The sequence below is a fragment of the Ascidiella aspersa genome, chromosome 4 (genome assembly GCF_963924565.1).
Source record: "Ascidiella aspersa chromosome 4, kaAscAspe10.2, whole genome shotgun sequence".
Classification (NCBI taxonomy): domain Eukaryota; kingdom Metazoa; phylum Chordata; class Ascidiacea; order Phlebobranchia; family Ascidiidae; genus Ascidiella; species Ascidiella aspersa.
The window spans coordinates 22789784-22813860 of record NC_139450.1 but is presented as its reverse complement, the minus strand read 5'-3'; the positions used below and the strand labels follow the sequence as shown (position 1 = coordinate 22813860).

The 24077-nt window shown below is 35.9% G+C and overlaps 1 protein-coding gene across 2 annotated transcripts; it reads right to left on the bottom strand.

Annotated features, from left to right (window-relative positions):
* Positions 1 to 533: 533 nt before the first annotated feature.
* LOC146148707 (ankyrin repeat and MYND domain-containing protein 1-like) lies at positions 534 to 23190 on the bottom strand. Of its 2 annotated transcripts, XM_083388497.1 has the most exons (19): positions 22910 to 23190; positions 20177 to 20803; positions 19815 to 20108; positions 18181 to 18309; positions 17756 to 18018; positions 16624 to 16748; positions 16316 to 16499; positions 15328 to 15499; positions 14263 to 14412; positions 13471 to 13617; positions 13285 to 13392; positions 13088 to 13219; positions 7806 to 7958; positions 7475 to 7595; positions 6761 to 6941; positions 6451 to 6546; positions 2772 to 2926; positions 1957 to 2230; positions 534 to 1297 (listed from the first exon to the last, which is right to left on the bottom strand). In XM_083388497.1, the coding sequence occupies exons 1-19, from the start codon at positions 23183 to 23185 to the stop codon at positions 1132 to 1134; spliced, it is 3753 nt and encodes a 1250-aa protein (XP_083244623.1). In that variant the 5' UTR covers positions 23186 to 23190; the 3' UTR covers positions 534 to 1131. The 2 variants fall into 2 exon arrangements, with proteins under 2 accessions (XP_083244623.1, XP_083244624.1); XM_083388498.1 differs by lacking the exon at positions 2772 to 2926.
* Positions 23191 to 24077: the final 887 nt, after the last annotated feature.

Sequence of the window (24077 nt, the reverse complement as noted above, 5' to 3'; positions counted from 1 at the left end):
CTGGTTGAAGCTACTTTTAATGCATTGTGTGAATATAGTCTTTGCAATTTAGTCTTCATAAGTAAGTAACAGGTCCTCTTTAAATTTTACAAAATAAACCAACTGATGTCATTGATCAACTCTTTCAAAGGTAATCTAAAAAAATGTGTACGAATGTTTTACGAATGCGCCGTTCAACCGTTGAAAATACATTTTTGCCTTTATTAATCAGATAAATGATTGATTCATTTAGAGCTTTTCTGACGACCTATAGGCCTACCTGTAATATATTTGTGACATTATTTCTAAAAAATGTTACTCTCTCCCCATACAGACCAAAATTTTTCTGAAGTTGTCTTTCTGAAGTTGTATTAAAAATCCTAAATAACCTTTTGCAAATATGTGGTATCCAACATTATTTCGCCACAAGAGCAAATCACAGGTATAGACATATATTGGCTAACTAAAACTAATTTTCTAGTACTGGGAATCACTATCTCGAATTCTCAAAATCTCACACATCGATATTTAACTACTTTTTTTTAATTATCGATAATTAACACGAAATAGATATATAGCAAACAAAAATTAAAACTGATTATACTTTGACACATGGCATACTTCTGTTAATTATTATGTATTTTAAAGAAAGGTATTTTTGGCACATATGACAAATCTCAGGATAAAATCTCTTCCGTCGATACTAGCTATCAAACAGCCTTCACCAAGTGCATTAATTTGCTGATAGCGTTGGCACAAAAAACAAAATTCGGTTACAAAGACAATTAGGTATGCGATTCAAATAAACTGAACAACTATTTTTGTCCGTAGTACAAAGCCAACTTTAAGGGTATTATACCAAGTAGCGGTTTTGTTAAACACTATGTGATGTTGACAAAACCAGCCAAACTAAATGTTCACTAAACGCAAATAAAAGATTATTACAATCTAGGGTAGCAATAAAACATGTATGTAAACTATACACCGCGTCGCAAAGACAATATACAAACAATTAACTTGTAAAGGTAAAATAAGTAAGTCTATAATACTATAATGGGATTTAATCTGCACGTCGCATTGGTGAAGCTATTTAACTAACGTGATGGTTTACATTTTACATTTTACTTCAAACACCCCAAAAGCATCGTATTATTAATTGAAACTGTAATTTTCTGTTATCCCAAGTTCTGTGAGTACCATCCCGGTGGCTGTGAACTGAACGTCTTTCCCGACTTTTCTTTTCGTTTTCGTCCCCACTTTAGCCACTTGGTGGCGCAAGGGAGAGGAATGTCGACCCAATTCCTGCGTTTTTGCCGATCTGAAACACATTGCAAAATTACGAGGAAAATGAGCTCTCGGAAATGTATTTGACAAAACATTGCCTAATATTATTCACTTTTATTGCATTTCTCTAGTTATAATAGACCCAGGCTTAGGGTTGCCATAACCGTTCAGATTTGCCCGGCCATATTCATTAATTTTAGTGATACACTGTTATGGGGGAATTGTTACCTTACATCGAGTTTTTAAACAAAATGAATGAGACGTTTGTCTACCATGACCCTTTTAGGAAGATTTGTCCTCTTTTTCAAAAGAAAACTAAGCAGTCCTACAAGGACACTGAAAAATGACCCGTTTTTGCCTTAGTTAAGTCAAATGACTCCCAAAAAATTGTACCTGTTTTTGTGTCTAACTTGCCGTTATTTTTGCTATAAATGCGTAAAACTCCCCAAAAAGAAGTGAAACTTCATTTTTTTCCTCTTTTTGCGAAATTCAAATTTGTTAGGGATACAATAAGTTGAAGCAAATCATACGTAAATAATATTACATTATTAGGTTCTCTAAATATAGTTATTCAACCTGTCACGAACATAGATTTTGACTTTTTAAAAATGGTAACCCTATTCTAGCAATATATTTAATGCGGCTGCGGCATGTTGCCTAAAACAATACTTTAAAAAAAAATACCATTAGTACCTTGAACTGGCGGTCTTTTTCGAGCGTCTTGAAGCAGGATCGGCCCGAGATCGCGACGAAGTCCATCGTCCTGTATTGGCGCGAGACACAAACGCAGGTCGCCGTGAGAGAACAAGAGTGCTTTCCTCTGCTACCGCCATATGTTGATTTAGAACTTGATCGACGATAGAAGTGTAGTTGATATGAGCTCGTTCCATGGTCTCTTCCAAATGGTGGTCGGCGAATAAAGCCGCGATCTCGGAAGCGTCGGGCATCGGACTTATTTCGCGATATGCTTTAAATTAAAGAGAAAATACGTGTGGCACAAACCTGCTACCAGACAGGCGTAAATTGATTTTAATATTCCAACTTTTATACGTATATTCGTTTTATTAAAGCTTCCACCCAGGGCCGGATCCAGACTTATAGAGGCCCTAAGCACTAAGAACTTTGGTGCCATATATGTGTCATTAAAAGCATAAACACAATAAGCCAAACGATATTATCCAGTTTAAATATAAAGAGGTTAAAGATGATACTTGGGTAGAAAAACTAAGCATTTTTTTTTCACCCGGGCCATTATTAAGATCTGAGTCATCTGACAAACACGAAATATTTCATTAAACATTGAGGTACACTTGAAAATTCGGCTATGACAATTTATGTAGCGCCCCTTCACTTGGTGCCCTAAACACGTGCTTGTTTTGCTTAATAGTTAATTCAGCCCTGCTTCTACTCATATAACGATCTGTTAGAAAATAGTGTAAACCAACATTCGGACAAAAAGTGAAAACAAATGTAGGTGGAGAAACCCGGGGGCAACATTTGGTGATTACTTTTAATCCTCAGACATTCGTCCTTGTGCCGTTCATCCCACGCCTTGAGTTTGCAAGCTCGACTACAGAAAAATACCTCATGGCATCGGGAACACGAAGTCAGACGGACGCCCACCGATCGACCGCAGTCGTAACAGTAGCGAAATAAGGGTTTTCTGCAAAATATTTATAAAACGTTCGTCTGATTAAAAATAAAAAAACTAGAAGCTATTCCAATGAAAGTAGAGAAAGTGATTTAAAAACTACCGTAACATGATACAAAAATTCTCTAAACTTGTCATTAACTTTTCCAAACACTGTCAGGGACAAATCCAGTATTTCATTTTAGGGTGGGGTGGGAGTCAGAAGTGTTTGGTATAATTTAGAATTTTCTGTTATACAGACTACAGAAATTATATCCATATAATAGCTAATGTCATTTGAGTTAACTTACTGTGTATAAGTAGAGATGCATTTAAACTTTGAAAATCTAGGTAATTAAGTGACTCCTTGAATGTGTTTAAACTAATGTTTCAGTTGCATATTTGGGCACGACATCGAACGATAACCTCGGGTATCCCAAGGTTACTTGTTTCAACCGTCCCGATATGATGTAACCGTGAAATAAAAAAATTATGGAATATGTTTTGCTTAATTTTCCTGATTAACTTAGTATAGCGAGAAAATGAATCAGCTAAGTGAGTGTAGTAAGCGGTAAATGGCATTCTGTGGCCGTAAGATCGCAAGACGAAGGGAAATAAGCTTCTGTACTGACGAAAAAGTTGAGACAATTGATATGTATGGTATGAACAGCGTGTTTTCGCTCTCAAACGATAACATTTTATAGACACTTCTCGGTATTTTCCGAGGGACTTTGTCAAACATGTCAATACGCAAACGCTTGGTGTACTGTACACAGGGCCGGATTTACCAATAGGCTAGGCAGGCTGAAGCCTAGGGCCTCAACGTCCAGGGGCCCAGTGTTGTAATGACTTAAGTCAAACTTGTTTTCAAATGACTTGACTTGACTGAAGTCTTTTGGGCAAAAATACTTGACTTAAGTCTTTGGGGCAAAAATACTTGACTTGACTTAAGTCTTTGGGGCAAATGCCTTGACTTGTCTTAAGTCATTCCCTAAATGACTTGGGTTAAAATAAATTGTTTTAATTAAGCAATTAATTATAAAATTGCGTTATTTATCCCAATCTTTGCACAATAAAGAATTTGCTTGTTATATGCTGCTATTATGTTATTTTTGACTTGAGTTGCTCATTATAATCGGAGGAGATTGCCGGTTTTCATAATTTAAAGTTTTATTTTTTTGACAAGGGCTTGACTTGAAGTTGACTTGCTCTAATTATGACTTGACTGGGATTTGACTTGGGCAACCGATGACTTGGACTGGGACTTGACTTGTTATTCATTCAAAAAGACCTGACTTGTCCTTAAGTTATTTTACGAATGACTTGACTGGGACTTGAGTCATTTCAAAATGACTTGCTTACAACACTGCAGGGGCCTCGAAATTCGGTTTCGAAGTTTGTAATTCTTTTCGAAAGTTTGTAGTTTAAACCCTACCTAAAGTATATAAATATCAAGCTTTTCAGAGTAGAAAATTATATACACAACTGGTTGTAAACTGCCATTATTAGGTCGTTTGCATCATAATAAAGGCAATTATTACGCACATTCTGCTGGAAGCTTCTATGTTAAAGTACCGTAGTCTTCTCTGCAAAAAACAGTATCGGTAGTTGACATGTTGCTGAAATAACTAATAGACATTGTGTTGCTTACCGTTAATGTGGTAAATTATACGTTTCATCAATTGAAATTTACTAATGTTATCGACCTTTTTTTTATTATTTCATATCATCCCCCTCATGCTTTACACTTTTACAGTAAAGTTTTATATTAATCGTTGTCTAACATTATACTGTCTGCACTTTCGTTTCGATGAGCTGTCAGTCATGTTTCAGGTTGTCTAACTCTAACATACATTCACTATAGGAATGTGTAGAAGGGCGTATCTTTATTAAAATCCAAAACCATTGGTAGCAGGTTTCTGCTTGTCGATCACTGTTCCGCTGACGCGTATATAAACAATAAAACTCAAAGTTTAAAAAGTAAAATCAGGATCAGACATTTTTTTAAAAATGAATATATATTTCGCCTATACTGGCATCGTCAGTTCCTATAAGTAAAGTAAAATACATAATATACAAATCAAAATAATAATAAAATTAATAAAAAGGTCACAAAATTGGAACTGAAATATATAATCCCTTTTAAAAAAATGTCTGATCCTGATTTTACTCTGGTTTTCAAACTTTAAGTTTTAATGTTCACTATAGGAATTTACGTGAGCATGTGTATAAATTAAACTAAATTGACGACGTAGGTGCATAAATTTAAAAATTAGGACATCCAGTTAACCGGACATATAATTTACTTACAAAATAATTGAGCTAGGGTTTAAACACACTGGTGCAAACCACTTTTTTTGCGCTACCCCAGTTAAAATGGCTGACGATTCAACATATAAAGTTTCATAGCAATCCAGTTTTGTCGTTAGCTCCAAATAAAAGATTAATTACTAATATACATACATTATTTAAAAAGGTTATATGTTATTACCAGAAAAAAAATCAACATTTTTACTTTAAATCAGGCAATCTTTTTCTAGTCGCGGGCCAAAACCAACCTCAAAAAGATCTCTTCGGGCCGCACAAAAGGTTAACTAACAATTGTGTTAAAAAAAAAAAAAAAAAAAAAAAAAATATGTTAGAACAACTGTGAATCAGGCGGGCCTAGGACCTTTTTTACATTTAAAAACATGTTTAATTACCTTTAAGGAGGCTGTAAAGTGCTCGCACAAAGCGCGAAAAAAAGGCGTTTGTTTGGTTTAAAATTCGAATCCACACGTATTCATCCATACTACTAATGAATAGTGTGATACAACAACTTTTTTCGCCCTTGTGTATAGTTAAAGTATTTGTAATGGAATAGTGTCTAGTCTAGTTTGTCAAAGAGGCGGCGAGCCGGATGAATTATATTGGCGGATCCGGCCAGGGGGGCATAGGACGCCGATCCCTGCTTTAAATATACAAACATTTTGCTGCGTATAAAACGGTGAAACGCAACAACCAACACCCTTAAAAACGAAAGCCCATTATTACGCCAGAAACTACTACATGTTCGCATTACTAAAGTTGCGATTTAAGCTTTAATGTTACATTTTACAGTAATGTTTGTACTTTTTTTGCGGAAAAATACTTTTATGTAACGCCCCCATATGTCCGTTCAGCGTCCCCAAAATGATAAAAAGACCCAAAACGCCCCTTGTAACTCGCCAACACCCACAAGGGGGCGGTACCGCCCACGTTGGAAACCTCTGGATCAAGCAATAATTTTATTTCATAATTTTTTGAACTTCTTTTAATTAATAATTTGCACCCATGAATGTGGAAAATGAAAAGAACGAAGAGTTTAATGCACTCATATTTTTAACATTAAGCAATGACATGTAATGTTGTACAGAGAGAAATTCTGAGCTTAAAATTAGGGAGGGGCCTCACAAATGGAATAGCCTAGGCCCTTGGGCCTCTCATGGTCTAAATCCGGTCCTCACAGTACACGATATTAGTTGAATAAATTTCTTAACACTGAGAAATAAATAAAAGGCCACTGCCAGATAACTTACCGTACCGGCCCACTTTGATGCCGATTTTTCTTTTTGCGAAGGTTTTTCGATGACTTTTCCTCAACCGTTGTGACAGGTGCAGATTTAATCCCGGGACTAAAGTGACGTCACAACGTTCAACGACAAAAACAAAAAACGGGTGAGACAAAAAATATTGTTATTTGGAGCGATGTGATAAACTAAACATCTATAGCTTTAACATTATTCAAAAGATTGTTTTATAATTACATATGGTATGTTGTCCTTACAAAACTAACAAAAATATATCTGTTCTGTTCTCTAAACACCAGTTCCATTTCATATACCTCACCTGGTTACATTGTTGTTTTGATCCTCGCCACGTACAAAGCTCACGTGACTAATGGTAGCCTCATTTCTCAAAGAAGGAATTTGTGCTTCGGGTTTTGGAAAGGCTGACATCGTTCTCTGATTTGGAATGTCGGCCCCAGTCCCAGTGTAAAGAAAACGACCTTCCCGGGAGGGACTTTGGCCTGCAATATAGTTAAGCATATAGAGTTAAGAATCAAATATAAAGTGAAAATACTTCGTTCTATCAGTACTTTATTCAATTCTAGGGATAACCATTTACATACCCTCGGTTGGCTCTTTCAAAATTCATGTGTCTAAGTCTCTCGATTTTTTTTGCTTTGTCTTGTTCCTGCCATAACTTGTTAAGGATGCCTTTGGCTGCAATAAACCTCTTTTATCAAAATGGAATTAAATGAAAAAAGATGATTAATTTTGACAAGCTGAACATCTGCCTAAAAAAATTTTTCTATAATACATTTTCTTTCTCTTTTCTAAAAATACATTTCGACAACATGCTAAAAATCAGACCTAAATGCTTAAACTGTTAAAATATCTAAACTGTTATAGAGATAAACCGATCTTTGCTAGAAATAAACGTCAACATTGTGCTGTGTTAACATAAAATATTTTGGCAACCCGTAGGCTATCATTAAACTTTTAGGAAACGACAAAAAGTGTGTCTCTGTAAATAAAATCCAAGAATAACTAGTAATACTTTTAACGCCGTATTGTTCCTCATTCTTTAGCCTGGCGCGTTCCATGTGAACTGCTGACCGCCGCAAGAGCGACCCCAAGTGTGCCAGCAGCTGCTTTCTCGCATTGTAAGTTGCTCGTTCCTGCCAATAAATCGAGTAATGTTTGTATTTCTGCCTTATATCAAAAGTAACACATTTGGTCCACAAAAAAACGAGATCGCGTGTTTAGCTACATACTAAATTAAACATTAAATATTGCATTTGTATCTTTAAATTTTACGTAAATTTCAGTTTTTTTAATGTCAACATACATTAATAGTGGTGACTGGTGAGTATTTAATGTGAATATACCTTAATAGTGAGCGCATGGTAAGGGGTTCGGGCGATCCTCGCGTCTCTTGCGAACATCCAATGGGCGTAGTCTACTACCGTTCCAGTAGCTTGCTTAGACCCATAAGTAACAGGCACCAGGATGTTGGCTCCAGAACTTACCAATTTGTCAACCTATCAAAAATATAATTAGGCGTTTAATTCGAAAGTCAATTGTGTTTCACGGATATAAATGTAAACAGGGGCGTATCCAGAAATCCCAAAAAAGGGGTTGGGCCTGAATTTTCAACTAAGGGATTTGCCCTAATTTCCGTCTAACGTTAATATAATGACGTTATAAAATAGTAACAAGTATGACGTCACAAAATAGTGATTTTAAGACGTGATAAATAGGAAAGAAAATAATTATAAAGAGCCAATTAACTAGCAAAAGCAAATCTTTAGACGCAAAGCGAACACGGGTCGTCGACACAAAGTACCAGCTGCGAAACCGCTTAGTTTACAATCGTTACTTCAGGCGAATAACTATACCAAGACTATAAACTCTGTGATTACTTTTAGTAGAATCATAATTCGACAGCTGCTCAGTTTAATAAGTTCCATGTACGGGACAACACTAAATTACAAGCACGTCTTTCGCCACCTGTAATACTAAACGGAGATCGTTTTTCCCAGGTGTTATTATGCCACAATTAACGCAACATCTTCGCCGAGCTGTGTGCCAAGTCAGCTAAAATACAGGCTGCGGTTGAGGTCTTAGTTTATGCTTGTTCGCAAAGGTTTTGAAGTACCTATCATTACATGAAAACTGCGACTTTAAAACGGGCACAACAGTTACGTTCCGCCCAATTACATTAAAAACATTGCCGCGTCGGACAACAGTGTTGTAATGCCTTGTGTTGTAATGAAGTCATTGACTTCACTAAAGTCACTGTTTTCAAATGACTTTACTTGAAATAAAGTATTTTTTCAATAAATTGAGCTATTTATCCAAACCTTTGCACATTAAACAAATTGCTTGCTGTATGTTGCGTTTTTCTTATGTTTTAGTTGAGTTATTGTTCACAGTCGCAGGAGTTTAAAAATTATAATAGTTTTTTACTTTTATGACAAGATTTTTTTTTACTTTTATGACAAGGACGTGACTTGAAGTTGACTTGCTCTAACTATGACTTGGACTGGGACTTGACGAAAACGAACAAAATACGATAATATCCTCTACAAATGGGGGAGGGGGGTCCGAAAAAAGTCCCTTTATACCCTTTAGGTCAGGGGTCGGCAACCTACGGCCTACGGCCGTGCGCACGAAAACTGTCTAAGTGGAAACTATTCGTAGCATGCAACACTCTAAAATGAAAGTTTCTTAAATTAATCTAAATAATCCTTTCTCTGATACAGTGTTTTTTTTAAGGTGTTTTGGATTTCTCCAGCGGTTTCCCAAAATTTGGACTTGCAACTACAGTAGAAAAGTAATGGTTGTTTCTTGCCATGTCTTGTCGATAATACGAATATAGCCTACGATCAATAGTTCACGTCCGGAAAAAGGAATAAGTGGAGGTACAGCTAACAGCTGAATCAAAGAGTTATTCACAAAAGAAGTGCACCTTCGATACTCGTCAATGTTTATTTCTGATTTATGGCGCATAATGATCAGTTTTTACGTGTGAAAACATAACAAGCACAAGCCAACAAGCACACTTTATTTGATTGTGCAGCAAACTTGTTTGGCGGCCGTGTTGGGCAGGCTGTTTGGTCGCTGTCACAATCATTTAAGCTGTGCCTTGTCGAATAAATCATTTTATGTTGCGTTGATTGTAAGTAGTTTAAATGCCTAGGTTTGTACCGCATCCTTAGAGATTAATGTTTGTCCTAAAGTAACCTTTGAAATCAGAAATAACGTAATAATTGCTTTTCTTGCGAAACCTAGATTCGAGTTAATTCTATTCCTTCTGGACTCTTCTCTGACTTAAACTGAATATTATGAAGCTTATGATGTCATAAACGTATTTACTCAACCTGAAGTTTAGTTTTAACAATTGTTTGTGACGTAACTTAACCGAAGCTTCTCGTAGGTGGGAGAATATTTTTGGCATTATATAACGCGGCATATTTTGAGTGTAAAAGAGAGGAAGGACAGAAATTAAGAAATACGTTGAAGTGCTGACAATTGCTATCAAGTTTTAATGCGTTATTTGCAAGTGCTATTGTAGATTACATCGCCCTTTTTGCCAGTTCTCTGAAGATTTTGATCAGCGATCTCAGAAGTAGAACTATTCAGTCGTTAATTGATCAGCGATCTCTTTCCTGGTAAAAGAAAAGGAAGACGTGACAGTCGCTATCTTGACCATTTTTGAGATAGAATTTAGAATAGGCTATTTCTTAAATACTCTTTCTAGTTTTTAACTTAAAAATTTTAAGTTTTTGTGAGTTATTTCAGGTGAAAATGTCGCAGCGTAAATGCTTATCCTCTGATAAACCTAACAATCGAAGTATAAAGCAGTTCTTTTCTGGTAAACCGAAAACACGTACTGCTGCTCTAACCCCCGAAACCGCATCTGCCAACAGCACCACAAGTTCTGATTGTGTTTTACTGAATGACCGCAATTCTGCTGAAAATGTTCAAGAGCAGTCGACTCTTCCTGTTGCATCGTCGACGACTGTTCCAGCTACACCATCCAACAAGATTTTTCAATCGTGGATTAAACTGAAAGGTTTTGATGATGCTCTACGAATGAACGTGTTCACCCTCCATGCTGACGGAGGCATAATATGTTTGCTTTGCTCTAAGCATCCAGTAGCTATCACTGGCCGAGGCAAGTTTTTTACCCGCCAGACCTCAGCGCCCCTCTCGTCTGGATATGCATCTGAGCTCGGAGCAACACCAGCAAGCAGTTAAACTGGAACAGAAACAACGTGTCTCGCTATTTCACACAAAGTATTAAGATCGTGTATTAAATAAAACCAAAACAGAGAGTACACCTAATTTACTGGGTACTGAAAGAGGGAGTAGCGAATCGAAAAGTTGCTTTCTTGCAAACACTGGTTGACCGCATTGGTCACAATGACCGGCTTCGTGACCTGCGACATACCAGTTCAACAGCAGTGACGGAGTTTATTTTGCTCATCTCCGACCATCTGACTGATCGCATCGTTCCTGATGTCAAGCAAAGCCTATGCTGGGCTACCATGGTCGGCGAGACAATCGATATTGCTACTTTGCAGCAATATATTACATTTGTTCAGTACGTCAATAAAAAGGGACGTCAGGCAACTGCATTTTTGGATATCCGTCGGACTGCTGCCAACCTATTCCGACTCTGGAAAGAGGTCGCTGCTGACTACAGTCTTGATGTGGGTAAACATGTCGCTATTGCATGCGATGGAGCTGCTGCAATGATAGGCCGCCGAAATTCCCTCTCACAGAAATTGACTGCACAAAATCCGATTACCTACACAGTGCACTGCCATGCGCATCGCTTAGCCTTGACATGAACGGACACGGTAAAGGAGCTACAACACATCCAGGATTGCGAACGTGGCTTAGTCCAGACGTGGAAGTACAATTTCGCCGCTCAAGACCGCAAAACTACAAGAAATGCAAACTGTTGATGTTGATTCGTGCGCGAAAATTAGTTAAAGCCTGTCGTACTCGCTGGCTATCTCATGGTCAGGCTGTAATCGCAATGAAAGCAGAACTGCCTGCTGTACACGCTACGATCCAATATTTTGCTACCGAGAAGAAAGATTGCACAGTAGTTGGTATTCTTCATTTAATTTGCTCCAAACGCTTTCTTTTCTCCCTTTACTTGCTGAATGCTGCTTTGATCCATCTCAACAAGTTATAATTGTTGTTTCAAAAAGGTAGTTTTCACTTTTCTCACATGCAGTCAGCACTTTCAATATGCAAAAAAGAGATTAGGAGCATTGCCAATTCAGATCAGGTTTTAAACAGCCTAAAACTTGACTGGGAGAAGATTTCAAAAATTTTACCAAGATCTCAAAATACACTTCTTGAAGATGATTTTAAACTGCTGCGATTCATCACAGAGACATACTGTAAGGCACTGCTCTGTAATCTCTAAGAACGTTTCCCTGAGCCTGAGGTACTCTCTGCTTTTCGAATCTTTGATGCTAATGAGATTCCTCTTGATACCCCTCAGCGCCAGCTTTATGGGATTGATGATCTCTCGCTGCTTATCAGAAGATTTGACATTGTTCCTGCTGAACAAACCTTGAAAGTACTAAATGACCATCAAACGTTGAAAGATAGAATGACAATGCCAGAATTTGAGTTCTGCCAAGATCCCGGTGATGTCTGCAGCAAAATTGCTCGAGACAACGTATTCCAGCAAACGTTTCCAGAGCTGCATCGACTTTGCTGCATTGCATTGTCAATTCCTCTAGCAACCGCCTGGCCAGAGCGAGGATTTTCGACTCTATGTCGTGTTAAAACCAAGCAACGAAATAGGCTACTAGATATCACCCTGAATGCTCTAATCAACATTTCGATGAACGGTCCGGAGCAGCTCACTGACGAGGATGCACAAAAGATAGCTGAGAAGTGGCAAAAAACAAAGGGCCGACGAACAGTGACAGTGCGAGCATTGAAGGCGTTGGAATCTGCAAACGAAGAAATGGAAGCTGGCGGATGGGATCGGGATTGCGAATCTGATTTGTTGCATGGAAGAGAACCTGAAAAAATTGTTCTGTGATTGTGCACTGCCAGTAGCCTAATAAATAATTCGTTTAAGCAAATATGGCTATTTTTTGGTATTTAAATGAAACACTTGCGGTCTCTTAAAACTACTTAAAAAAAACAAACCTTAAAAAAACCCTGCTCTGATATATTCCGTCTTTTATATTAAACATTAACCAAAAGCGTTTCAGAAGTGTGTTCATATGTTATTTCGTGTGTGCGCAATGCGCCACGTCTTCTTGCAAAGTAAAAGGTTTGACAATTTGAACCAAACAAACGCAATTTTTTCGCGCTTCGTGCGTTGCTACTTTTTTAGTATAAAATAGACATTTATATTCAATTGCGTAAACATTTACGTCCCACACTTAGGTCTTCCCCTGAATAAGTCTTTTTTTATTTATTATCACTGAAAGACCTGAACATGCCTATCATGGCAGAATTAAAAAAAAATGTTATGTTTTTTCTCATCTCTATGATTGGACTCTGCAAAAGACACAAATCGTATATTCTGTAAAGAAAGATGTATTGTTCCACAGAGTATTCCAGGCTGTAACTAAAACACCTTGTTGATAAATCCTGCGCTATAGTACCAACAAAACACACTCACAACTCTTATCCTTGCTTCAGGCGTCCTTCGGTGTTCGTGTTTTGGATTTGAGGCAACACATAATGCGCTTCCAACACCTCTAGGAAGCGGTAGGCTGGCATCAGCATTGTAGGACAGAAGTACATCGATACACTGGAATGTTTGCTTGTGTTAAACAAAAAAGTTTTACTCATGAGCGTATTATCCATTTAACTTACAAGATCATTCCCCGAAACAATAGCAAGTGCCAGCGGTGAGTGTCCACTCCAAATTACATCTGGGTCAGCTCCATTGTCCAAAAGAAGATAGGTAACATCACGGGCATCCTATGAGGCCATTTTAATATAAATACTCTAAAAATTGGGCAAACATAAATAATCCTAAGGCCTACAAATACTGGTAACCTTGTAGTTGTCATCTCTGTCACAGGCAATATGTAGTGGTGTTCTTCCAGATTCATCAACAAACTTGAGTCCATCTGTGACCCACTGTGTGCCAAGCTCCATCCATTTGTAGTCCTGGAGGGCTGTTACTGATGAGTCGCTCTCAGACTATCCAAAAATACACATTCAATAATCATAATAGTTATAACAAATAGGTATATCCGATAATATCGGGTAGAAGCTATCATATCGCGTAGGGTGGTATTAGAGCCGGTACAATGCCAATTTTAAATGTGCATTTGAGCTGTTATTTGTAATCCGATGCAGCGATTTTTACAAAGTAAATTATTCAAAAACTAGTAGGTAAACAATTGGGGGTAACTTAATTTCTTAACGCTAAAGCAATTTTTGAGCCTAAAAACCTGGAAAACATTGCAAATAACTATTTTATCTATTCTGCTTGTTTAAGATTTATATTACAGCATTTCGTGTCAAAACGAATCTAGACACTTTTGTTGTCAAAAATATTGGGTATAGGTATCGGAATAAAATGTCAAGTATGCGGCATGCCTGAAATTAGCATAAAATTTTACTACAGTACAATATATTAATAAAGAAAAAAATGTTGCTGTTTTTGACATTATAAACAAAACCAAAGTGTTACACAATAAACTACTGTCGTAAAATTTGAATAAAGCTAATACAGTTGCATGTCTGTAATTTCACATCACAGAGACTAACCTTAGTTAAAAATATTTTGTGATTTAGTTTAACACATTCACCTTGTACTTGTTAAAACGCAAATAAACATACCTTTCCATACTTTCCAACATGGTGACTAACATTTACATCATCTGCTGCTGAATTAGGATCAGCATTTGCATGCAACAACAGTTTAACTATTTCAACTCCCTCAATGCACTGAATCCCAGAGGCAATGTGTAGTGGAGTTAATCCACCAAGCTATAAACAAAACTAATATTAAACCAAACATATTTTCGTAGTGTAGAAAAAAAATTAATATAATTTTATATAAACACATATTACCAGTTTTACTGCATTGCGACAAATAATTCGAGTATAGCACATCATACAATACAATTCAGAGCTTCAAGCGTAAGCTTTACAGTAACATACTATGTGGTGAAAATCACTCATTGGTGCTAGCGTTTATTTATGTGCATTAGCAAAACCACTTATAGCGATCTGTGTTTTTTAACTTATTTCGATTATAAAATTTGCTATTTGTAGATAAATGGTACTAATCTTCTGGGATGGGTTACTTCTGGGAAGGCAATTATTTTTTTATTTTGGAAAAAATTACACTTTTTTAGTTTTTACATTAGTAAGAACTGATGGTAATTAAACTTATTTTGGCCTGATATCTCAAGAAGAATTATCTTTCATGTTTTACTTTAAACTATTTTGCTTGTTTGAGGAAAGTTATGCTGTCATTGGTATCGGATCAGATTAGATCAATCTCAGAAGTAATTTTTTTGATCATTATCAGATCAAAATGTCACCTTCCCAGGACAAAATATAGTTGGACCATGGTCAAAAAATAAATCGGCTCTAGACGTCAGTTGTCTGAATCTAAATCTGAAGAATCAACCACTGTCAATAAGGGCTCATCATGTGCATTCATTTACATTGTTAGACAAAATTATATGGCAAAATCAGTGTGAAATATACTTAAATAGGCAGAATCACAAATTCATGTGAAAATTAATGCCAAAACAAACAATATGCACTCCAAAGGTTTGAAGGAATTGACAAACATATACAAAAGTAATTAGGCAAACTGTAATTTTAAAAAAAACATAACTAACTATAAAGTATAAATTATACATGGTACTGTTTAGGAAAAATGTCACAAACCTTTTTTGACAGGCGATATTGTGGCGAAGCACCATGTTCTAATAACACCTTAACTGCATCAATATCACCAGCCTTTACAGCAAAAAATAAACAAGGAAAAGGTACAGTTCCTACATTCGGGTCTGCACCTCTTTGTAACAGCAGCATTATCATGGACTGTAGTTGAGTATGTCTGATTAAAATATATTTGCAAATATTAGACAAAAATAAAATATAGTATCATTAAAGTGAAACATAAATGTTTGTTTATGTTATTTGGGTGTTTAAGTGTTGATAAACACGTAACAGTTTAAAGTAAAACATGTTTTACTAAAATAAAGTACACCAAAGCTAATGTAAACTCACCCGATCCGTTAGAAATTAGTGCATTTCTAAGCAAAAAGGTCTACGAAAATTAGAGCATTCAAAGTGTCAAAAAGTCCGACTTTTAGGTCTCGGACAATGCACTAATTTGACTTAACAATGTGCTTAAAAAGATTAAGTTTGATAATACTTGACCCACCTAAACCCAAACGCAAACCAGTACCCGAACCCAAATAATGTGCGTTGAATTAATAATTACATAAACGCTTTAGGCCCCAATATCTCATTTTGTGACGTAACAATCCTATATACCATGGACGAGAAACTATCTTCTGCCCTCCGAAAGTTTATTTTTTTCCCCAGCATTCAAATAATTATTACATTAACGCACTTTATTTGGGTTAGGGTTCAGGTTAGCGTTTGGGTTAGGGTGAGTCAAGTGTTATTAATGCCATCTCACACTTTTTGTAATCTTTTGTGAATTTTCAGCGAATATTTTCAATTTATCTACGCCGGGAGTTTACCTGAAGGTCCAAATTAGTGCATTGCCACGACCTCAAGGTCTAAAAGTCTAGACTTTTCTGCCATTGGATGCCCTAATTTTCGTAGACCTTTTTGCTTAGAAATGCACTAATTTCTAACGGAATGGGTGGTAAACTCCTTATCATAAAAATACAAGACTAACTCTGATTTCCAAACAGCAAGGGCAGCTGTTGTTCCCAGTTTTATTGCTCTGCCATCTCGTGTAGATATACCACTAACTGCTCTCTGATTAAGGCTTAGCAAAGTTGCCGTCCGCTCAATCAGTTTGTCTGTTACTTCTACATCATAGTCAACCATGTTCTGGTTGGATTCAAAAGTGGGTTCCCCTTGAAGTAAATATTTATACTTTTAAAACAAAGTATTTTACAAGCAAGTTAGTGATAGGTTAAATTAAAAACAATAGGCAAACGATTGACAATCAATAGTCAACAGTATTATTTCACAAATTACCACAAGATGTCTTTGTACTCTTTTCAGAAAGTGAAGCCACATCGAACGAAGAATCATCAAACTGAGATCGGAATGCGCTAGCTCGACTTTTTGCTGAAATTATATCTCGGTAGATCTTTTTGATTCTGAAAAAATGTCCAAATTCATAAAATATTAAAAATGCAGGGTTTCTGTATTCCAGATAAAATGCCTATATTGAACAGCAAAACCTTTGTAAATTTATGGATTAACAAATTTAAGAATTGCCATATTGGTCAACTAACAAGTGCATAGGCACCAAACTTTCAAAATCCCAGGGCACTTTTATGAGCCAGTGCTTACTTATTACTTAACAAAACAGCAGGTCTCGCAAACCGATTTTGTGATTTCATATATTATTTTCAAAACAATACGTTATGTCTCTTGCAATTTCGTCAGAATAAATTACTCAAAGCTAATACATGCTTGGTCCTGCATTGGAATGAAGGACTAGGTTTAGAGCCAATCTACTTGGAGTAGTGTTTTGTAACTTATTATCCGTCATGTCATACATGCAAATGAAGCGAGCAGAATGGCTCTGATTTTTTTACTATACTGATATTACATGGTCGAATTTTAGGGCGTTTTAACGCTCTGCCAGAAATGCAGGGCGTCAAAAAACACTCTGCACACAGACGTTTGGCACCTATAAATAAGGGTTTACAGAAGGGTTATATTACATTTAAAAACAAGATATGTTTATTATCCTGACCCCGTGTTAATCTACTTTAATCCACTAGTACACTGATCAGTAGGTAACAGAAACTAATGCTAAAAATTAAGACAGGTTTAGGTGTGTTAGTTATAGTCAAAAAGTTATACAAGTGTATAGCTAATTCCAGTGCTAGTCCACATCTTGTAACTGTACATTAGCAGAGTACTACCGAAATACTCCAAATGGTTTTACATATAGGAAATCTTCGGACTATCATTTTTAGTAGTTAAGGAAATGCTATAATTTTTAGTAGTTAAGAAAATGGTGTCATTTTGTTGTTAATTTGTTAACAACTTGAACAACAAAGTGTGAAACTGTTACAATTTTTCTTACGCAATTTCCTACAGAACATAAAAAAGAGTAAAACTGGTTTAAAAAAATAAATAATGAACAAATTACTTTATATCACTTTTGCATGTTTCAATAGCATCATTTTCATTCATGTCTGTAGGACTTGGCGTATTTCTCAGGATATTTAATGTAGTTCGGTCTGGGGATGCAATGGTGGCTCTTCGACGCAACAGAGCGCCAGATGGTGGACTGTGTGATACAGATGATCGTCTACTTCTAGACTCGGACATTTTTCCGTCTAGACTAGTCTGTCTGGACTTCGTCTGGAAAAGTCTGTCTGGACTTCTTCCTCTTTGCATTTGCACTATTTGCTGTGGAGTGCAAAGAATAACAAAGTAATTATTAAAATATAATCAATTAATCATGTTAAATGTAAAACAATAGGGATACTATAAAAATAACCAGATTTATTATACATTAAATAAAAATACTTGTATAATAAAAAAGTTTTAGCAAACACCATTTTAATTCACCTTCTTTTCTGGTTTGTCCCTTTGATGAAAGTTACAAATGTATTGTTCTGCAATGTTGAATTTGAAGTGGTCTTTTGGGTAGTAAAATACATGACAAGCACTTAAGGATGATACACCTTCATCTGTTACCTAATTCAATAACAGCATTGTTAGTTTTACAAACAGTTAACAGATAAAATAATAAAACACATTAAACAAGTCAAATGGTGAGAGCAGGTGTTCTCAACTGGAGTATGCAAGATTAATTTTAGGGGAAATGCGAGCAAGATCATTTTACTGTACCTGATAGGATTATCCATAAGATATATTATAAAAAAGTGACCAATGTTTATGTAACGAGTGGGAAAACTCACTAAGTGCAGCATTTAATACCACCATGCTGCACAGTGCCCATGTTTATGACTGTTGCAAGACATAAACAAATTACTGTTGTTATGTAATGAATATGTGAATCTTAAATTTTTAGGGGTATGTCATACATACAGATAAATCAAAAGGGTTTGCAGATGAAAAAAGTTTGAGAACCCTTGGCTTATACCAGTGCTCCGCAACCGGTGTGCCGCGAGACCATGCCAGGTGTGCCCAACGTTGCAGAAGGTTTTTATAGCTACGTTTTTAATGGTACTTTTTACAGTAGAAAACACAAAAAATGGTACATCAAGGCAGGCATTTTGACCTTATGCAATAATAAACCAGATGCAACTTTCCTTTATAGTTACAACTTTTTAAAAGTATGATACGTTCAATCGCCAGAAAGCAAATTTCAAAACATTTTTTTAGCATAAACATACAGCAGGAGTATAAATATGTTGTTTTCGAACTTTACACAAAGTGCTAAAGGGAGATTACAAAGTGGAAAGGGTGATTATCCAAACGCTCGAAACCAGTGAAATGTCAGTGTAAATGTATTATTTGCATTTTGTGATTGTTTAAAAATTAATATTGCCTGCCATTCTAAAAAATAAATTAGGCAAACAAGTAAAAAAGAACAATTTTCAGGTTACTTTTAAAATATTCTATTAAAAGCCCTAAACATTCTCTGACTCGATATTGCAACGGGGTGCAATTCACATGACTTTGGCTGGAACCACACAATAAGGCCTACAAAGCAACAATATCCCAAGCAGGACAGTTAACAATACCATTAGGCCTAGGCCCAGCGACATAATAAAGTCAATATTTTTTCTAAAAAATATTTAAACCTGCGGCATAAGTCCCTAAGTTTATGGGAATAAGGCCTTGAGGGGTGGGGTTTAAGGTTAGGTAAAGAGTTGTTTGGGCTTTTTCTGGCCATTTAGGCATTTTCCCTGTTTAGGACTATATTGCGATTTAGACGCTACTATGACTACTAGTATTATTATTTTGGTCACATTTTTGGCGCCTTAAACTATAAATCGGTCCTTCTTTTTGGGCAGCTTAGAATATTCACTTTTGTTGTCTTGTGTCGATCGTCATATTTTAGCTATTCTTGGTGTGACGCAGATGAAGAAAAGTTGGGGAGCACTGGCTTATACCAATAAAAGACAACAAACAATTTGAACAGTTTGTTTAAAATATGGGTTAAGTATGGACTACAGTATGTGTAAAATCTATTGGACAAAAGTATAAATACATAAATTAAGTAGCATAAACACCTGGTTAACATCAGCTCCATTATCCAGCAGCAAATTAACAATTTCATGATGACAGTTTGTTGTAGCTTCAAGTAAAGCATTATTGCCCATTTCATCTGCGACATTTGGGTCAACAAGACCCGACTTTAAAATCGCATAGACATAGCGAACATTACCATTAGCAGCATTTTCGATTAATTTTATTGACAAACTTTCAAGTTGGCCTGACGTTGAACGAAAAAAATATTGTTTTCCAGAAGCTATGATGGTTGGGTCAAAAGATAACTTATTTGCCCTGTGACGATGCTTGAATACCTAATACAAAATATTACAAATATTGCAAGGTGATAATTTACATAAAGTTCAACTAAAAAGTTACATACATGCTCTTGCATTTCCATACATATTGGAGTGTTATTAAATGCAACAATAAGGTGATCCTTTTCAGCTACTAATTCATAACTTGATCCAAAAAAGGCTTTGTCTAGTTGGTCTCTATGTTGAGCTGTCTGGGGTAAGTGCTCAAAATCTTTAGAATAGGTTTCGATGCCCGTTGGCAAAGCATTATTCTCTGAAGAGACCAAAGTCTTAAATTTGTCGCTTAAAAAGCTGAAAGAAGTTGATTCATTTTCTGTTAATGAATACATTGTTTTGTTAGTGCATAACAGTTCAATGTGAGCTTGATGTTCATCCGGATAAAATTCATATTCAGGATGGTCTTTCATTGTAAAAACGTTCTGTGCTTTCAAACAAACCCTTACAAGTTTTTCACGGTGCCAGAGACCCACATCTTGGCTAGAATCTGCAGAATCGTTGTAGGTGAGGATACCAGGACCAAACCTTTCATCCTCTTTGTATAGACCTTCAAATATGTTGCCATTAGCGAAAGTAAATGTTCCATATCCTTCTTTTTTATCAAGATAAAACGTTCCTGAATAAGTTGCACCATCTGGCCATTTATAAACACCAAAGCCATGCCGATGATCTTTGTAGAAATCTCCTTCGTAAATCTGAAAAATAATGTAATTTTAATAAAACCATGGTTCAATAGTATTTATTTTTGAGAATATGAGTCATTGGTTTGGGTATTTTCAGGTATGAAGTTTCATATTTAAACTCCATGTCGTCATTCAATGAAAGATACACACACATATGTGTTCAATAACTGTGATCTAGCCCTACTGAAGCTGCTTTTTGACCAACGATTACAACAGATTAGAAAAACAACTAGCCACAGCTATGTTTATTTTTTTTTTCATTTTTTATTTTATTCTATGGTCAGATTGTTAGACTTTAATACAAAATTTTACATGTAACCACAGATCATCAAAAATATTGAGCAATCATGAAAAAATATATTGTACAGGGCTACAGGTTTAGTTAACTGTGACAAGACTTTTTAAGTATATTGGTCACTATTTACTTTGCAGTACAAGTTACCTAAGTGGTCGCCGGTTTGTTGTGTGTGGCTCTTAACAATCAACAAAGTATATATATTTAAGGAGGATATAAGGATCCTGATATTTTACTGGTGTCACCTAAAAAAACTGTAGCTTGTAGCAGCATGTTTAACAACTAAATTTGTGATATGAATAAATGTCCCCTAATGTGACTTTGGCGCCCCCAATATGAAGGAAAGACTTACATTGCCCCCTTATAACCAGGGTTGCCATACTGTGCTTATTTCTAAGATTTGTGCTTATTTTTGGGTGCAGTGTCTTAGAAAACACTGATGTGCTTATTTCTAAGAACGTGCTTATTTTAGAGTTGTGTGCTTAGTTTGTCTTATTTTAATTTCTAAAAGTGTTTTTTTATCAAGTAGGCTATTTCACTTCATCGGAGAAGTGAAAACTTCATTTATTTATATTTGCCAATTTCTTTGACCCAGATTATAACATTGAGGTATTACATTCATTGGTGGGATTCAAACTTTTTGTAAGCCGGTTCTATCACAAAAGGCATATTTTTTAGCCGGTTCTGTTACAAATAATCATAATTTTTGGCAAATAAACTGAGAAGCAAGCATACAACACTGTGTCATACAAGTGATTGATAAAAACAACAAATATAAAAAAAGTCAAGTAAAATTAAACCAAATTATTAAACTATCTGGTTTTCACCATTAAAATTAGCCTGTACAACATGTTAAAAATGTTGCGAACCGGCTGAATCCCATCACTGCTTACAGCCACACTAAAAAGCAGCAGTCGTCTTATGACTTTCACTTATGACGCAAAAAATTTAATTTTCAGACAAACAATCGCAAAAGGAAAACTATTAAAATTATAAAAATTAACACAATCTTTGACTGTTACGTGCGAAATCGGTGTATTAGATAAAGGCAAAAATCCATTGACAGTAACCAGTAATGCCAACCGGTTCGCTGATCTCATAAAATTTCGTGAACGGTTCTATAGAACCGGTGCGAACCGGCTGAATCCCACCACTGATTACATTCCTAATAGCAATTGATTGTAATTGTTTTTTTCTAAAAAGTGCATTGCAGCCATAAAACTAAACTTTTGGAATGACGTGAGGACTGACGTTTTAGGTTTAGACACACATGGGTCAGCACAGAAAAATAATATTGAGAGAGTGAGTTAACATAAGCTTGTTTTTTGTGATAAACATGAAAATGAATTTCCTAATATCAAACAAAGTCGAAAGGACAATAGCTCTGATCATTGCTGTTATTGTGATTGTAAAATCAACTTAGAGGCTAAAAACAACAATTAGTGCCCACAATGTTAGGACAAAACACAAAATCTTGCTATTTAAAGCATACAGCAAATCTTTCAATGAACAATTTTATTACAAGAAAAATGCCCCTTGGCTTTTAGCAGCGTATTTATTTTTTGGAATAGCGTGCTTATTTTTTAGTCTGAGCAGATGGTAACCCTACTTATAACTCTTCACTCACAGATGGGCGGTACTGCCCCCATTGAGAAACACTAATCTAACCTCACAACCTCTACCAAATAAAGACGATTACTCTGCTGACTTATCAACCCAGGTTTGGTCATATAGCGGGTAAGAAAGCAAGTCTAGTGCATCCTGCATCAATGTGCATCTTGAAAGAAGGGAATCAACAGCTTAATTTTTAATACATTACATACTTCACCATTTGACCAATTGTGGACTCCATAGCCATGCTGCATGTCTTTGAAGAAATTTCCGCTATACTTCGATCCGTCCAGCCAGGTTTGTACTCCTTTGCCATGTCGATGGCCATGGAAAAATTCACCTTCATAAATCACCCCAGAAGGCCAGGTGAATTTTCCATATCCTTGCTTTGAATTGATGCTGTATTCATTGTCATTGCAGTTTAAAGATGTATTTAGTTGTTCAAGTGTGTTTACATTCATATAGTTAAGTGGGGTCTTTGACGGCATTGCACATCCCTAAAAGTGCTACAAGAAATACCAATGGTAAAGATATTTTAATAGGTTAACGCAACAGAGTTTTCCTCATTGCTAGTTTTATCTTATTTAGGTAGAATACCAGTTTAACAGCTCAATCATGGCATTCAGTCAGTAAGCTAGTAGGGTTCAGTTTAAACAGCATTGCCAGGGCAAGTATAATCACTGAAGTACTATAAATATTAAAGCACATATTTAAATAGTATTATCATTTTGTGAAGTTTTTCTCTGTTAATTGAAATAAACAACTTATCAACATGGTAAACCTTTTTCTCTCAGTTAACATGGCAGTTTGTAGCACGCATTTGTATAAGTGATTCATAGGCCAGACCCCAATGGCTCCCCAAAATTTGTTAATTTTTGTGTATTGGTAGTATGAGCGGATAATAATCGATAACGTAGTGAGGTAATTTAGCCAGAATGATGTTAGGTTCAATTTAAAAAAAAATTAAGTTTATTTGGTAACCTAAGGCCCGTGTTAGATACCGCCTGTTAACCAACTTGCTCAGGGTCACTCATTTTTTTAAGGATCTGTCAAAATTGCAATAAATCGCTTTGCTTTTTTTTTCTTAATGGGTGATTGTCAAGAGGAAAATTAGTAGCACAATCTCTTGTTATACCACAAAAAGGTTTTTCCAAAAATGTGTTATGATTGTCTTATAAATACAATTGTTCTACATTTTTAATCAAAGATGACTATTTATTTACATTTTAGGAGTAACATTATAACAGCCACATAATTTCGAGCTACTCAAACATCATACCCCAGTAAAATCCAAATTTACTAATCTTGAACTGGATCATCTGAATTCAGAGATTGAAATCAATTAAACTCCTCCCGATAAAATCTAAATGTTGCTAGGAT